The sequence below is a fragment of the Cimex lectularius genome, unplaced genomic scaffold, assembly GCF_000648675.2.
Source record: "Cimex lectularius strain Harlan isolate CLEC.00 unplaced genomic scaffold, Clec_2.1 scaffold18, whole genome shotgun sequence".
Classification (NCBI taxonomy): Eukaryota; Metazoa; Arthropoda; class Insecta; order Hemiptera; family Cimicidae; genus Cimex; species Cimex lectularius.
In genome coordinates, this window is record NW_019392764.1 from 277,397 (window position 1) to 296,278 (window position 18,882).

Here is an 18,882-nt window from a genome sequence, read left to right on the forward strand (position 1 = left end):
TTAAGGTCGTATATATAAAGCGCCGCTGGTTTTATCAGCCCTATTTGCTAGGGGTTTACCAAATGGGATCGTAAAAGAGGCGTTTTCTCTTCCCCCGACCTCGCCGGCTTCGATCCCTCCGCCCACGCATTCAGATAAATTTGATACTTCCCTTCGCTCTGGCCAGCTACACGGGAAAAGATCGGGACTATATCGATTTGTAGGTGATGCGGAAAATTTTTCTTAACTGTAGAACAGCTTTTTTTCTGTTTCAACGAATATAAGCAATTTCCTGTTTACCAAAATTTCACGGCAAAGTGAAACTTAGGCCAAAAGATTCAATTTTTAAACGTCTTCGTAAAGGTTATAATACAATATTTCTGCGTGTAGTGTAATTGTTATTACAGTTCCATACAGGTTAATCAAACGCCATGCAAGTGTTGTTGAAACTTTTAACTTCTAGGTATGAACATAGGATCATCTTAGAATTTAGTCGTGAAGTTCTTCGACCGAGACTTTAGCATACTTACCGTACCTTTTATGATGTGAACTTTTATGTGTGCAATCCGCGTTAAAATTCGGTTGACTTTTTCTGGATGAAGTTTGTTACATAGACATTAGCGTAGAATACTAACAATTATGAAAAGCCAGGATCCAACCTAAGCAATTTGTGTATGCTGACCAAAAACGGAGCAAAGAAAGGCAAAGGAAATTGTCCAAAAGTTCCATAGAAATGCATCTGCAACAACATTGGTACTATTAACACAATCATAGAAGAATTTATCCGACAGTGGAAAAAAAAGTCTAATAAAGTCTTTAGACTTAGAACTGACATGGTTAAAACTATCTCTGGCTTATCAAAGAAAATTCTATTGTAGAAACCATTTAACATAATTACTGAAAAGAGAACTAATGGGGAAAATGAAAACGACAAACCTGGAGCTCTATTCGGGTATATGAACGGCTCGAAATAGGTGCCGATCATAATCAACTTTCAAGCTGAACTGCTAGCCATAAAAACATGTGACATGAAAGAAATAATAAACATCTCAAAAGTGCAATAATCATAATACTTTGAGATAGTCAAGCAACTCTAAAGACTCTCTAGGTTCTCGAGATCAGCCCAAAACTTATCTCGAACCACGTAAATTTCGTAAACAAACTGGGATTAAAAAATACACCAACGCCAATGTGAGTCCTAGGATATGAAGGAATTGCAGACAACGAGGCATCAGATGTACTTGCGTAAAAAGTACAAACTGAACAACCCAATCCAAGTCTTTTTTCTGGCATAAACTATAGTCATAATAGAAAGGAACTAGAACTCTGGTAATAGGGTAAGAACGCAACAAATATTGGGAGCGAACGCGAGGTTTGAGGTTATATCCCACAAGAGAACGAGAAAATCCTCCTAAACTGAAAGGAATAAAAATCTCAAAATGGCATATTCACAAGACATGCTCCAGTAAAGTACCACGTTAAAAATAAGACTATAATTGGTGTCAACTATATCAATTATGACTCAAAAAGCTAAAGATAACAGAACTTAACTTCCGCTCAATTGTAATGAACAGGCTAAGGTCTCAGAAAGAACCGTCTTGAACCATGCAGTTCTTGATACAATACCTCCGAAAAGAATTTTTTCCGATCAGAAAATTCATTAGCAGAAATCGACACAATAGCCGAATGAGGGGTTAAAGGAGAAATCACTTCGTCTTTACATGGGAAAGGTATAAAAACAGCGAGTATAAATTAAAAATAATGAGTAAAAATCATTCTGCCTCTTTATTGCAACAAACATTTTAATTGGTCAGTTTTAACAGATATTGCTACCTTTGCTACAATCATAAGACATTCATTTTCCATATGCAGGGTGCATTTTTTGACGCACCAGAGGAAAAACAATGTAGCAACTGCTTAAATAAATTATAAACTCGCTACTGTACAGCCATGACCCTCGTTCTAGTGTATTTCAAATTGTCCGTCGTTTCAATATGATAAAGGGCTTTGTAGAAAATTAAAAAATACAACTTTTCAGGGTAGGGAATATTCTAATTGAGCTGAATTTTTTCAAGTTAAATTACCTAGCATTCGAGAGCATTTTAGCGGCTCAATTTAGGTTAAAAAAACGATTCAAGCCGCTATATTAACTTCATAGACGATATTTTACATTAATGATGGTTGTGATGTGCTGCATGATTGTTGTTGTGTTCATCAAGCAAGATACACCAGAACCCTTGATGCAAAGCTTTAAAAAAATTATTTAAAATGCTTCTAAAGCTTTATTCTTGTCCAAACAAGATGTGGTTTAATTAAAAATAAATAAATTATTTTTATGATCAGAATAGATCGAACACGAAGTACATCTTTTTGGATGAAGCAGCTACATTAAAAATTGAACCAAAAAGTCTTAATTATCTATGGTCCGAATCTCAACAGTTTCGGAGTTATTACCATTTTCTGATATTTTAAGATTTCACGACCTAGCATCAAATGTGTATGCATCAAATGATAACACCAATACTGAAAGGTTTCGGGCAAATGCTTTGATATCATTGAAAACTCGTTAAATTTCCAATGAAATATGATCAATGCTAAACTTGTAAACGTTGGTAAAATAAGCATTTTAGTAACCAGAACGTTGAGAATTTTATTTTTCCGAGTTGAAATTTAACTATGGTGATTCGAGCTAATATTTCCAAAACTAGAGAATAACAAATTTCAGAAAATTTTCTGCATTTAATATCTTTTTTAGTGGTGTAATTGCGTTTGTAATTACTTTTTTCAAAGTTGAAGCAATTTATAAAGGAAATGTAAAAACCGTCGTTGACGGATTGATGAAGTGAAAATATTAATAATAATCAAATTCACTAGTTTTCGTGGTCCGCTTGACCAATTAATATCTTTTAATTAATTAAGATTTTTAGTTGAGATAAACAAAATTAATAAGAATTAAAAAAATTTAAGGAAATTTTGAATGAATTTATTAAAAGGTTTTTAATTTGGGATTGAAACCGAAAAAATCAGAAAAAGTGGAATGACTCCGAAACTGTCGAGATTCAGACCATAGTTAATTTGGACTTTTTGGTTCCATTTGGAATGTGGAATCTACTGGCAAAGTTAGTAACACGAGTAGGCGAACACACTGTATGTATTTTTATCTTTATATTAATTACAACTAACTTATTATAATGTGAACCAAAATAAACCAGAGCCTAATAACATTCCACTAAAAGCTAAACTCAAAAGATTTATTGTTGTATCTAGTTTGCCATAATTGGGGATATGAATAGTACATCTGCAAAGTAATCAACATTGTACAGCCTACAGTGATGGAAAAGGTGATGTAGGAATTTCGAATATCCACCACCCAAATTGAGGGATGCGTAATGAGTAAAGGACACGTGTAAGAATGAGTGGGAGTTTAAATTTAAAAACTGAACCTGCTAACTGTTGACATCTTTTGAGTCTTAACTGTTGACTTTGACGGCGGCGCGGATCCTCGGGACCCTGGACTGCCAAATCTTTGAAAAAGGTTATTTTGTACACGTACTGGATATGCGTATGCAGAGTTAAGCTTATTTAAATCAATAATAAGTCAAAAAACACGTTTTTCTTCCAATACAGCACATCGCTGTATACTGTTTTAGTCATAATCGACATTACCTAGGGAATTTTTTTTAATGTTATATAATTCAAAGCGGTTTTAAATAGACAAAAAGGTAGTAGAGGTTCAAGTAAAATTTTCAATATTTTACCCATGGGAAATCACGAAATTGTATTAAATAAATTAATTAAGAGGGTGTTGTATAAATGCGTGTCTCAAAGGGGAAATAAATTTTCGAAACCACATTCACATACTTTAAAAGTTACTTTTATTTTTAAATCTTTCAAAATGTACTCACGAACGCAATTTGGGATCTTTTAAATTAATAAAGACAAAAGCCCATTTTTCTCGTTTGTTGTTTGTTGATATAAATACAGTAAACTTAACGATAAAAAGGGAGGTGTGTATTATTACCGTTTTAGATACATTTGGCAGAATTTAATGGATCAGAGATAAAAAAAAGATAAGACTTTTAGCCTCGCTTGTTTAGAAGTGACAAATTTTAAAGGTTTTTCACCCCGCCCTTTTACTATTCGTTCCGGATAAAATGGAATTCGACAGCCCATTTCCGTTTCGTCGTTCTGTCAACGTTCATCCCTTTCACCTGAAAAGGGTTTTTCATCTGGTACGGTTTTAGACTGGTAAATTACCGCGTGGTAAAGGTGAGAAAGCGAAGGTAAATGACAAAAAACAGTGAGCAAACTGGCTTGTTAGGCAATAAAAAAGTTTTATAATAAAGCGCTATGTTTATAACTGAGGATATACGCTTGGGAAATTCTACATAGATAGTATTATTTATCGTACTACGGATGAGACTTCCTCTTGAAATATAACCGAGCGTCTTTCTTATTCAGCTTTCTTACCCGCAAATGAAACAATTTCTCTAAAGAAGACGTTTTCGAGGCTACCCTTCTCGTAGTTCAAAGAATACAAGTGAGAGGGGAGAAGAAAGTTTTTAGCGGCTCCGAGTCGGATTATTCAACCCATAACTTTTTCAGTACCGCCATATTTTTTAATGAAGTAACGCCACGAGAACACAAATATAAGGGCGTGATTTTCTACTTTTCTCGGTTTATAAGAATCATCTTTTATAACGGACGATTTAAGACCCGCGTCAACCTGTCGCATAAAATACAATGAGACGAAATTGAAAACCAAAACGGGAAATACGGACAGACCTGAGGAAATTGCACGACTAATTCCACATTAAAAGGTAAAGTATGAGCCTCGTTTTTCAATATTTACAGCCTCACCACACCTAGCCCTACCAAGAATAAATCAGAATTAAATTTCAATCTGGTCGGATCATCGAGGGGGAAGAGCAAAGTGGGGAAGGTGGAAATTATAAGGACTTCTTCCTCCAAAGGCTTATTGAATCTGGGGTCTCTCCTCGTTTGATATTGGAACGAGATAAACTTGGAGATCTCAAATAAACTCGATTAACCAATTGTTAAATTTCTCTCCCATCGACCCAAATCGTTGGCTGGGTTATTGAAGTTAAGCCTGACGAACATTAATTAAATATCCTCTTATAAATTTCACCTTGGAAATATGATGAACTTTATTATACAAAAAACAAGAAAACTCTTTATTTCAATAGAATAGCATAAAAAGAACAAACTATTTCACAAAAAAACTATTTTTCTATTCAAAAGCAGCTTGGGTTTATGCTTGTTTGGCTGTCAGTTCAAATAAAATTAAAAAAATATTATAGATTGATGTTTTACGCTTCATGCGACTCGGAAGAAGTGTTGCGATTTGTGTTTAAATGGCTGGAGGTGGGTGCAAGGGGTAAACTCAAAAGTACATTTTCGCAGTAACTCCTGAACCATTTTCTATGAAATTTGGCACACATTTTTCGCTATAATTACCCTCATGTTTAGCACAACTCATGTGCATCAAAGCAAGCATTCAAAAAAGAGTTTTTTAATTCCTCCAGTTCTAATTTATTTTCGAATGGGACGTTGATAGTATTTCGTATAGTTAAAAAGGTTCGGAATCTCTGAGAACTTTCCAGTAGATCGGTGTAATCGTTTCAAAGCTATCACCATTTTCGTGATTTTTGCGAACAAAAATATTCTGATACATTTAATAGTCAAATATCAAAATCTTTGAGAGAGAAAATATTATATGTTTGCTTATTAATTTGTTTTCCTTGATTAAGAAACAAATCTTATATCTTCCCAGAAATGAAAGAAAGTCTATTTGTTGGCTTGAAAGAGTGCAAACGTATTCCAATCGGAAATTTTTTTACCTACATTTGTTTTTGTTAATTTTTATATATCTAAACTCACTTAGTTGATGATCAGAGCTAATTATTTCGATATCCTAGATTTTAAAAGATTGCATATCAGCTCAAAAATGTATATTTTTCGTCACAAAAAGATATGACGTAAAGAGAGCAAACGAATCCAGATCGGTTGAATTTTTTTTTACGTACATTACTTTTGTTTTGTAACGTTTTGTATACTAATTTCATTGAATGCGATCCTGCTTATTATTAGTGTGTTATCATGATCCTAGGATATGCGGCTAATATATTTTCCTTCTAGTATCACCAAAAAAGTTCTACTAACATCGATAAATCTACGTTCGAAACCTGTTTTCTGCAAAGAGCATGAGGCAAGGCCTTAAATGATATAACCACAATCCAACTATTATTATTTCAAACCCTGCCCTGTTTAGCTTGAGCTTGTCAAAAATGTGTAAAACATATGTACACATTTTTGGTAAGCACTTCGTAAACATTCAATATTGAACAAATTTTCTTCATAGAAATAACTTACGTCATAAGATATTGTAATATGAAACGTATAAATGACAATTACATATGAAAATGTAAATTACAAAACTATCATTTTACAGTTACCTTAAATTATCACCCACGTCGTAATAATGCTTCGTACATATTAAAAATCCCGCTCATGAAATTTTTTTCCTGTTTTCTCAAGAAGACAAACAAAAAATGATGTCGATCTACAACCCTTTCGTAGTTAAGAGCATTAATAAGGCGACTCACAAAACCCTTCATGTGGAAAGACTGATGATGACAGCTAAACCAAGCGGTGAGAGGGTGTCATGACTCAAAAGGTCTGAGCATTTTTTACTTTTCAAATAAGATTTTTTCCCTTCGCATCAAAACGTTGCCTCATATTCTGTTTTTATAGAATAGATAATGACAAAAACAAAATGATCACACATGTACTAGAAGGAAGCAAATATTTCTTCTCCAAATAGTTTATGTATATATTTTCAATTAATTATACTAAATTATGTTATTTAGCTATTTTATTTATTTTCTATGTATGATATAAACTTTAAAACATTATCAACAAATTTTCGTTTTCTTCAAATTAGTTTTTTCCTGATTTTAATAACATTAAAATTAAATTTAAAATTAAATGTTATACCAGCCCTTTGTCTAAATGTTTTACCAGTGTTTCACTTTATCCGACTAAATTGATAAAAAAGGACTGTCTTTCAGATAATTCTGGAGTTGAACTCGGGCCGACTGGAACCTGTGGAAGCGTTTCTCGGAGTCAAGTACGCCACTGCGATCCGCTACGGGGCTGCGGAGCCCGTGCCGAGATGGTCCTCGACCAAATTGGCCGACTCCCAGCCCCCCGTCTGCCCTCAGGCGATGCCGGACATCTCCAACAAAACGGCCGCACTTCAGTTCATGCCGAAGAATCGATACAATTTCCTCCGGAAGTTGTCGCCTCTCCTGGCCAACCAAACGGAAGACTGTCTACACCTCAACATTTATGTTCCTGGAAGCGGTGAGTCCCTTTGTCTATAAACTTAACTATATTCCAACACTGATTTATAACATAACACGAAATTTTAGAAACAACATTTTTAATATTTCCCTTCTTTATAATCAATAGTATAGTCGTAAAGTTAGCTTTGTTAGGGTGGGATTTATTTTTGTAGGCTGTGGGATGTTTTGATTTTTTAAACATGTAGCTTGGTCGATCTTTTTCGTCCATCTTCTCTTGCTTTTCTGGAAGTCAGAATTTTCTTTATCTTTTCGGTTGCTTTTTGTTTTGCGACAACCAGAACTATATTTGTATTTGTATATAAATGTCTTAAGAAGAGATGTTTCTGTATAAACTGACAGATAAAAAATTCCACCCACTTGTAATATAATTTATTTGTGTATATTTTTATATATTAATCAATGTTTCATGTTTTCTAACGTTTAATAATTGAGTATTTGTCTAAAAATGTAAAAAAATGTAAATTGCTAAGGAAAACCAAAAATAAAAAATAAAAAAACAATAATTAAAAAAAGACAGATAAAATTTATTATAGAGTTTTAATTACCATTTCAGTATCGCGTATTTCCTCCATTTGCCTTAATTACGTCTCGACATACTTCCTGCCAGTCTGGAAATTCTCTTTGCAGGAGGATAGCCCATTCTACACGAAGAGTCCTTTCAAGATCGTGGAGTGTATCAGGAAATGGCGGACGTGCTCTTATTCGTCTTTTGAGGTTATCTCATAAATTTCGGTCGCGTTCAAGTCTGGAAAACGGGCTGGCCAGGCTAAGACCCTGATGTTATGCTGTTGAAGGTACGTTTGTACTATGCGAGCGACATGTGGACGGGCATTATCGTGCATTAGAATAGAATTGCCGCTGATTTCAACGAGGAAAGGCAACGCATTGGTGTTCCAAAATTTCATCCACATAGTGAGTGGCCGTCAAAGACCCTCCCCGAGCAACAACCATCTCTGGGCGACTCTCCATTCCAATTACTGCCCACATCATCACTGAGCTACGTTGAAAAAGTTGGCTCTGGGAAAAACTGCAGAATCGTAGAGTAAATCTAGAATCTTATGTAAAAAGTACAGCAGACCAGTCGTCCAAAGACCAATGGCTGTGTTCTCGAGCAAATGCGAGCCGTGCAGCTCTCTGTGATCTGATCAATTCTGGTCTTCTTACGGGGCGAAAATTCATCAGACCATACTCTGAGAATAAACATTCAAATTCCCAAAAATTTAAACATTAAAAAATCCTTTATTCTTGTTTTTGATATCGGATTAAGTGTGTTTACCGTTAATTGATATTTGCAATTTAAAACAGCATAAACAAATATTTATTGGTAAAAAGAAAGAGACAAATTAAGGGTAGAATTTTTTTTCCGCGAAAATGACAAAAACATTATTGGGTGGAATTTTTTGTCTATCAGTGTATTTTAAGGAATATAAACACAAAAATTATAAATCATTATTTTCAACGATACTTATAAATGATACATAAACGTTAACAAAAAAATTAGAAATATAATTTATCAAATAAACTTACATAATATAGGAAGAAATTTTAAATAATGTTTCCTGATAAAAACAACCTGGATAAAGCATATCGGGACAGAACAACCACCCTTTCTCTTGGGCTGTAATAATAAGCACATGTTGGTGGTCATCAAGTATATGATCCTGTCTCAATTTCACTATTTAATTTTTTTGAAGTATTCAATATAAAATAGAAAATGAAATCAGGTCATCTGCCTTTTATTTTTCAGCTTTTTCCAAGTTACTGGTTGGTTAGAGATACAAGTAATTTTATTTTACACAATTGAATTTCATATTTAATTTGTAATTTTAACACAAAAGAATAGAAGTTACCTTATTGATTTGTTTAATTTAAATGTGAAATAGGAGTTTATTTTAAAATAAATTGCTTTCAATATTTTAGTGCAAAAAGGATTTTTGCTGTGTAATTTAAAATTTAATAAAAAGTTTGATCATATACATTCAAAGAAAGGTATTTTAATTCATAATTAATTTGATTTACTTACTACAAACTTTAAGGTAAAAGGTATTTTAGGATATATTGTATCTTTCATTTTGCGTTTTCCTCTCTTCAAAATTATGAATAATTAAATTTAAAAAACCTGCTACTTTGGTAACTTATTTATACTATTAGTATTAATTTGGGCTCTACTGTATAAACAATAGAGGTACTCTTATTTAATCAAGATACTCGAATTCTGTTTAAAGATTTTAATAATAGTCATTAATAATACCCAATTCAATTTAGTTCCTTAGATCGGTTTATCATCTTGGGCAAGTAATATTTTACTTTTTGGGCCACAGCACAATCTTTTTCTTTGTGCTTATTTTTTTCTTTCACAGTTAAAAAAAATGTAGGTGACAACTACATACCGAAAGTCGGACTAGAAGTGGACAATTCTACTTCTACCATATTCGCACACTTACAAAACTTGAAATTTAAATACCTCTTTAAAATGATACAAACCACACCAGAGTATATAATATGCTAACAGACCTGAAGTCCTAACATAAAAGGCATAACATTTAATACAGAAGCTAACGTAAAAACAATATAAGTATTGCCAAAGCTGATGATAAATTAGACCTACAGAGAAAGCCAACAGTAACAACATCATATCAACTGACTCAAACCAGAAAAAAAGTTATAAATTGGCACCGTTCAAATAAAAGACGGACAGATCGATGTGAACAATATACAAACAATAAAAAACCAGCGCATAACAAAATGTCAATAAACTATCAAACAAAATAAAAAACGTAACTAAACCTAAAAATCATATTGGATTCACCTCATTCACATAGATGGAGATAGAAAGACAAAAATTAGTCAATTTACTAAACAAATTATCCAAAAAAACTCGACTAAAGACAGTCACAGGTGGAAAATCATGAGGCAAAACATGGACCAAATTAACGCCATACATAGGTGTCCCGTGAACGTACACATTTCATGTGGTTATTCTACATGTCAAACGGGATTAAAAAGTCCCCGTTGTCCTGCCTGATTCTTAATTTCTGTATTCGAGATATGACACTTTTCGCTTTATTTCAACGTTTCACAACTTTTTATCATTAAGCTCCTGTATCTCATAAAATATTAATCATACATTTAAATTTTATTATATCAGTGGAAAGAGCATGGAAAAGTCCTATAAGAATCATTTTTAGTATTTATTGAGTAAGCAGAATACAAAAACAGTTAGTTGATAAAATTTTACGACTAGATTCACTAGTTTTCGTGGTCCGCTTGAACAATTAATACATTTCAATTAATTAAGGTTTTAAGTTGAGATAAAAAATTGAATTGTATTAATTGGTCAAGCGGACCACAAAAAATAGTGAATTTAATAAATTAAAATGATGTATACTTCAATAAAGCTCTCCCTGGCCATTTCATTTGTCGCCGAGAATCAAATCGATTGCACGATATTTGAAAAAATGGCAAAAAGGAGGGAAAATTCGAAGGTGGGGTTGAGATGGAAAGTTAGTGCCCGAGTGGATCGAAGTCACGATAGCTCAATTGTTAGAGTAGGGGCGTATCAAGCCGGAGGTCGTGGGTTCGAATCCCGCTCGTGACACTGGCTTTTTTATCTCAACTTAAAACCTTAATTAATTTACGACTAAAGTTTTTGTCTAATGCTTCAAAATTTTTGTCTAAAGGTTAAGTAAGATATTCTTGGTTCTATATTTACGGCAGATATGGCGCTTACTGAAAGCTTGTCAGACTAATGATCTGCAATATATGTATTTGATTTGAAAGGTCATTTACCACCAAAGTAAAATTAAAATTTAATTGCTAAAATTTGGATTTGTTGTTTGACAATGAATTAAAATAATTTGTCATAAAGACTTTATTGATTTATTTATTTATACTACATAGGGAAACCCCTTAATAATCGAAACAGCAGAAGTGCTCTCGTGCCAAGGACTGTTGTTATGTCGTGCCGTACCTACTCGCACCTGTAAGAGATCAAAGCGTGGCACTTCTAGACCAAGTGAGTTACACTGAGCAAACTTTTTCTGACACGACTGCGCGGGGTTTGCTTGAAATCTGGTGTCCGCGTGTCAGTCGGGTAAGGCCTATCCTCAAACTGGTGACCACGATCATTTCTTTGCGTTTCAACGATCCGAACCGTTGATGTTGCCAACGCTCTTTTATTGCGTTCTTTATAGTTTGTACACCGACACCGTGATTTGAAGAACATGAAGTCCCAGATTTCGCAGCTCTCATCATTATTATTTATTTGAAATAATGACAGTAATACGTAATAATGGACCAGGTCAATGACCCCGTAGCTTAGAGATAACCCCGATGAACTTCCATTTATGGGGAACCCTTAAAAAAGTAGTCTATTGTGTTCCCTTCACAACTAAGTAAGGCATCATTGAAAGGGATTCAGCAATTCGTTGCTTCTATGAGAAAAAAGAAGAAGGATGTACTCTTGAGAATTGTAAAATATGTCAGGAAACGATGTCAGTCTTATACTCTTCAAGAGGGTGGACATTTAATTTAATTTTAGAAGCTTGATGTTTTTTTATCTTCAATTTTGCACCAGTCTTTTTTGTTCACATTGTATTACGTTCATTATTTTTTTAATCAAAATTTCACATTTTAATTACTAATTGTTGATCTGTTCGTAGATGAAAAATCAGATTTTTAACAATTAAGTGTTACTTTTCTACTGGTGATAACCGACCTTTGAGCAATTAAGTATATATAGTTAAAGCTCATTCATACGAGCAAATTTTCTGTAAGCGCCATAGCTTCGATATTTACAGAGCCAAGAAAATCTTTCTAGGCAAGAACTTTTAAAACACGCACTATGGAAAATAGAAACTAATAATTCTGTGTTTCGTTTAAAATAACCCACTAAAGTATTGACGACTCCCCTCGGTACGCCCTGATACAAACGCAAATGGTGGTGAAAGTATATTAGAAAATCAAGGTAGAAAATAAAAGTCATATACTGAAAACATATAAGGATATTTAACAAGGACTAAAGAAATTTTCTCACACAATCACGAACTAACAACAGTGCAACGCAAAAGACGAAATATCGAAATATATACTAGTAAAGAATTTATGAAAAAACGACCAATTAATCAAAAATTAAAAACACACAAATCATAACCACAAATATTTTTACAATTGATAAAATAAAAAGGGAAATGGAAATAATAAAAAAATCTTAATTCTTTAAATATATTCTTTTTATATTTTACAACGAACTGACTGAACAAAATGACACAAATTACGTTAATATGAATTTTAAAAAATTGCATAAAGAAGCTTGTTTGACAGAACAAATCAGCGAGGAAAGGCAAAGAAAAATGATGTAGCTTTTCAGCTCTAATCTTGTTTTATAACGTACTCCCTTTTTTTAAACTTAAGGTTATGCAAAAAAAACATAAATCTCCAACAGTCATTAATTTTGTATCTCATTTACCACCTGTCTAACTAGTTAAAAAAGTTATTTGGTACTTTCTCATTTCTCTTCTCATTCGCGTGTATCGCCAGATTGCTCAAATAAAATTGCATTTTATGTAAATATTCGCCAAAGGCAAGGAACTGTAAATAAATTAATAAACGCATATACACATGCACAAACAAAGCCAAATGAAAAACTCAGCATTGCATAGTAAAACATTTCTTGGGGATGAGGTGTGCTTGAATTAGATTAATCGTTTAATAAAGTAATTGTTCACATTAATATTTTTTACTTGTTACAATAAGACACTTCTACGTGTGTAAAGCTCATGTACAATCATTTTTTTGCTTGTCGTTAGCGAGTTTTGTAAGTACTCAAACTGTAAATTGTTGAGTTTGAACCACAAAAAAATATTTATTTAAATTTTATTCCATTTTAAAATGTAATCAAATCCAATTTCTTGGACTCGTTTTTATTAATAAACTTTAAGATCTTATATTATGCTATCATCGTCATTTTTCAACTGTTGATAATAAGGCTTGTCAAAGAAAAATTGACACTGGATAAGGTGATTATGACGGAGGAAACCTGACCGGGGTTTGCAAGCTGGAAAAAGGTGATTTATTTGAGAAGAGTAGCACCATTTACAGAACGTTCTCCTTTCTCTCGAATTTGGTGGTTCAGGGCAACGCTGGCGTTTAAGCAGAAGCAATTTATGTGTTGTTTTGAAATAATCAAGAAACTTGCTATACGTTCAGTGAAAGTAGATAAATATAGTACAACAATCATCTCAAAGGCCACATGTTTGAACAAATCCTTATTGCATTATTTCGCCGTTTAGTATTATACGTTTCATTTTGTTCTATTTATATTTTATGTTATATAGCATGTATGATTTACTATACCATTTTTTGTTGATTCAAAAATATTATTATTCAAAAGCATAAACACAATTATTTAAAAAAATACAATCTATATTTTACAAGACCATTGGCAAAGATAAAATATGGGTAAATAAGTTTCCTTCAAATACGATCCAATTCTTTTTTTTTTTTTTTGCATGTAGTGCATTCAACAAATTTTACCAATTATTAGAAAGTTTTTAATTTTTTTAAAAATAAACCAAAAGATATATTTGACTGTAATAAAAATTACAATTAGAAAGGGTTTTACAACACTCTTTCACACCTCCAGACAATAGTAATAAAATCCTTGTAATAAAATATATGGGGATTTATGGTAAATAAGGGTTCAAAGAAAGAGAGATGCAGGAAGAGAGAAATAGCGATAGAGAAAGAAAGGGAGAGAGGGAGAGAGGGAGGGAAGAGATGGTGACAAAGAGTGAGAAAAAATAGAAAGTGAGACAGAGATAGAGAAGGCAAGGCAGACAGAGAGAGTGAGAAACACACAGACAAAGAGGGAGAGGAGAGAGAGAGAGAGAGAGAGAGTATGAGAGTTAGAAAGAAAGCTTTATCTTCTTGAAACAATGGCCCTTACAGACAGAGAGTGAGAAGAGTGAGTTTGAAAAAGATAAATAAATAAATAGCAAAACTGAAAGATAGAGTTAGATAATTTGATAAATAGAGGTAGAGAGTACACAAAAGTGTTTTTTCTGTTTTTGTTTATTTTTTCTGAGAAGTTCAGTTTTGATTAATCGAAAATACGTATATCGTACAAATATATTTTTAATGAGAAAAATATTGCTAATAATAATATTTCACTTAAAAATTAGTTTTGAGCACTAATATTATAGCGTTGGGTCGTTAACGGCAGCGAAATTCCTCGTGTGACCCGTTTTGAAGTTTTCTCTATAATTGGATGCTATAAGTTATCTAGTGGACAAAGGACGCCTTTGTTGCGGGCTCTACCGTCGGACTAATCATATGTCGGATTTATAAGCCGGATCTGCCGTAAACTAGCAACTTTCCTAAACGATTTCTCGACCCTTACGATGGAATTTAATTATACATGAGTTATACACAAATCCTTAAATAAGAAGAAAGAGAAGGAGCCCAGTTTGGGCCACTTTACGAAAGACGTTTGAAAACTATTTCAGACTTCAAGTATGCGAATTTCTTATACACAGGCTGGCTATTGTACTAAACTTCTATCAGTACTCTTACCTTATAATTTGTAAAATGTAGGCCAATAAAGCCATTTATCTAAATAATTGTTATAATTACAAAGTAAAACGTAAAGGAAAATATGTTATTATATCGCTATCACTCGAACGGTAACCAACTGAACGGTATGTCAAAGAGATCTGTATTATTATGTAATTATTCGGAAATCGTGAGATGCGGTCTGGTGTAACAGGTTTTAGAAAAGCATTTTCTTTATCGCCCAACGTTTCGATCTTTATTGAGATCATCTTCAGGGTCTAGGATTTACAAACATTATTTAAATGTAACAAATAGATGTAGGATGTGAAAAAAAGTGAATTTATACAATGCAAAAAATATACATTTTTTTAAATTGTTTAAATTCAATCGAAGTATTTCTATTTACTCAAAGTGTTTGTTTTCTGTTTGCGTATAGAAAACAAACACTTTGAGTGAGTAGAAATAATGTGGAAAAAAGTGAAGTTATACAATGCAAAACATATATTTTTTAAAATATTTTTTATATTCAATCAAAGTATTTCTACTCACTCAAAGTGTTTGTTTTCTATACGCAAACAGAAAACACACACTTTGAGTGAGTAGAAATACTTCGATTGAATTTAAACAATTTAAAAAAATATATATTTTTTGCATTGTATAAATTCACTTTTTTCACATCCTACATGTATTTGTTAAATTTAAACAGTGTTTGTAAATCACAGGCCCTGAAGATGATCTCAATAAAAATCGAAACGTTGGCACGATAAAGAAAATGTTTTTCTGAAACTTACATCACACCAGACCGCATCTCACGATTTTCGAATAATCATCGACTAACGGTCACTAATCACCACACATAATTATGTAACTTATTTGGAAATGTTTAAAATAAGAAAAATCTTCAGGGCTGCCTTTGCATACATGGTTACATTTTATATTAACAAAATTAATTTAACAGAACTGTTTGTCAGCCAGTAAGTTCACACTGGTATAATTTTAATCATTTGTCATTCTGTTAAATTAAGTATGTTAATGTAAAATGTAACCATGTATGTACAGGCAGATGATTTCCAAATATAAATCGAAACGTTGGCATTGATGAAATAATCTTTATCCTTACTACCCAAAAACCTGATCGAAAGTCCCATCCTCACAGCTTAAATTTGAGCGTCATCAACTCAAATAATATAATGTAATAAACCTTTAATTTTTTGGTTTCCTGGGAGCCCATAGGAATGTATTTTAGGTTTAAAAGTTTTATTAGTTCAAAAATGTAAAAATAAATAATATTTACACTGGATTAACACATAAATTTGTTTATTGTTTAATTTAGCAAATACACACAGATATTCTATTTGCATTACATTTTTACAATTGGAAATGACAACTAACAATAATCTATCCACTAAAACTAGAGAGTTTTTATCACGCAATTTCCACCGGAAAACGAGCGTCTCAATATTTTATTCTCCACAAGTAACATTTCACTAAGGCTTACTTAACGTATATAATATTTTTTTGAAACGAGTTGTTTCAAAATAGAAAAGTTTGTTGTAAACAAGTATTAACGTTTTCAATTATTGTAATATTGCGAGAAGTATTTTTTTTTGTACACTGAAAGCAGACGTTTTACATAGCTCAATGAACAAATATAAAATACATGCCAGCCCGCTTTTATTCGAAACGGTATTTTTTATTCCTTTGTCTGGAGATATTTTCAACCGTGTAATAAAACTAAACAGTTGAAGTGTAAACAAGCAGCATAAATATAACCATTAATAGAAAAATAAATGAATTTGAATTTTTATTGTTGTACCTTTATAGATTACAGTTAATTAAATTCTCAGCAATATCAATTTATTTATGTTAAAATAGTCAAATTCATTTGTTTAACTCAATAAATCTTGGTTAATGGTAAATGAACGATTAAAAAGAGTGTCTCATACATTTTTATATCAGACTTACTTAAAAAAAGAAAGAAAAAGTGAGAGTGAGAGAGAGAGAGAGGGAGAAAGAGAGAGAAAAGAACTAGGATGAGAAGAGCAATAATTGCTTTTGTACGAACTGTCGTAGAAAATTATTTTCTGATTAAACTAACTGTTCACTCGACTTGTAAATAAAATTGCATTAGTCTGATCTAAGTTAATAAATATGAAGCTATTAATTAAAAACAACAAAGTTTTTAATTAGTTTTTCATTTGGCTTAAATACTATATTTTAAAAATTCATATTCATTGATAGACGTAAAACAAATAGAGATTATTGATAAGGGAATTTTTTTTATTTAACACAACCGTCTTGTGGATGGTATAAATTACAAGCCCACGTTTATTTATTATTTGAAATAATCCATTTGTTTCATTTATGTAGGAGAAAGGGTAATGAAGCTGCCAACTTATTCCATTAACTGCAGCATAAAAACACTAAGGAAACAGTTTTCCGGAAGAAGGAGGCCCATGGTAATTATAATAAAAACTGTAGGTAATAATTTTTCCTATGTCGTTTAATCCGCCTTAAATAGTCTTCCCTAATTATCAAGCTTTGGGAATAAACGAAGAGATTAGACTGTGGATGGAAAACCGGAGTAAACGGGTTGAGTCTTGAACGTCCTTTCTAAACGACGCTAACCGGTATACTCTTGGAAAAGCATTAAGACCAAATGTACTGAAAATACAGACAGACGGTTACTTTAACCAAGTGCACTTTCAAAACTTGCTTCTTCCCCGTTTTCAACGTTTCGCACCATTAGATACAACTTTGGTAAGCGTTATGACTGCCAAAGATTTTTTTTTTAAATTGAGTAATCGAGCAACAATTTGCGCGAAGCTCAATAAGTTATACAGAAGATAGAGAAGAAAAAAAAGAGAAAAAACGAAAAGGAGCTGATGAAGGATAGATTTTGTTGTGTGAAAGGGGTTCGCTGGCTAAAAAATTTGGGAAGCTCTGCTTTAAAGTATGCGTCACTTCCTGACACTCTCCTTTGCATAGGAAGTACGAGGGTGTTCCTCAGGCCATCGTCCCCGGCCCGCTAATGTACTCAGAATACAGGCTGTTACAGGGTTAAATGTCAATACTGGTCACTAAATGAAACGTGTTCAGTTCCACCAGAACGAGGTTTTTATCTTGACTTTTTCCCGAGATATAACATTTTTGGGATTTTAGTGTAAATTCAGATTTTATTACATAAACTCGTATTTTCTCAACTTTCGCGTCAATATGCAGTAGCTGTTCAATGAATACCAAATGGCAAAGGCCATGCTTTTTTGGGAAATATTTTATTGTGGCTCGTGCAATGACTTTTCCATCAAAATTTTCGGTTGATTTCACTAAAGTTGCCTTATTTTATAAGTATTCCCAGGACAGCCCAAGACCATCGTACATGCCTCATTTTTAATAAAAATACATTTATTAGTTGGCAACAAAAGTTAGATACATACTTCTCGTGGCTTGGCCAGCGAGAAGTTCTGATTTGGCCCCACAAGATTTGGGGAACTCTGAAAAGTGCAGTGTACAGAACACCCGTCAAAAAGAAATGAACAGCTCATAGAAAAAATTGAATAACACGTACAATGACATGAGGGAAAGAAAGGAAGAAGTCGTCAACGCAGTTACTTCTGTTGTTCGCGATTTTGTACGCAATGTCAAAGAAATCTTTTCGAACATCAGTTAAAAAGAAATTATATAATTTGAAGTACATTACAACTACCTTCAGTTAGGTAACAAGTAACAGTGCGCGATATAATATATACATAATTAAAACCAAGTGTCAGACTCTCAACACGACATGCAAGGATGGCACAATTACACAGAAGACAAACACTTTGAGCCCTGAAGATGATCTCAATAAAAGATCCAAACGTTGGCACGATAAAGAAAATGTTTTTCTGAAACCTACCGCATCTCACGATATCTGAATTACTATTGTCTGTTTAATTGATTCTTGTGTCATTATCACTTTCACTCT

General features: G+C 32.8%; 1 protein-coding gene across 1 annotated transcript in view; it reads left to right on the plus strand.

The window, feature by feature from the left end:
* The window catches only part of LOC106665681 (neuroligin-1-like), a 312,439-nt gene that overhangs the window by 114,868 nt on the left and 178,689 nt on the right, over positions 1-18,882 (plus strand). The window contains exon 3 of the mRNA XM_024227471.1: positions 7,071-7,365. Coding sequence (XP_024083239.1) covers positions 7,071-7,365 — 295 coding nt within the window. The remainder of the gene's footprint in view (positions 1-7,070; positions 7,366-18,882) is intronic.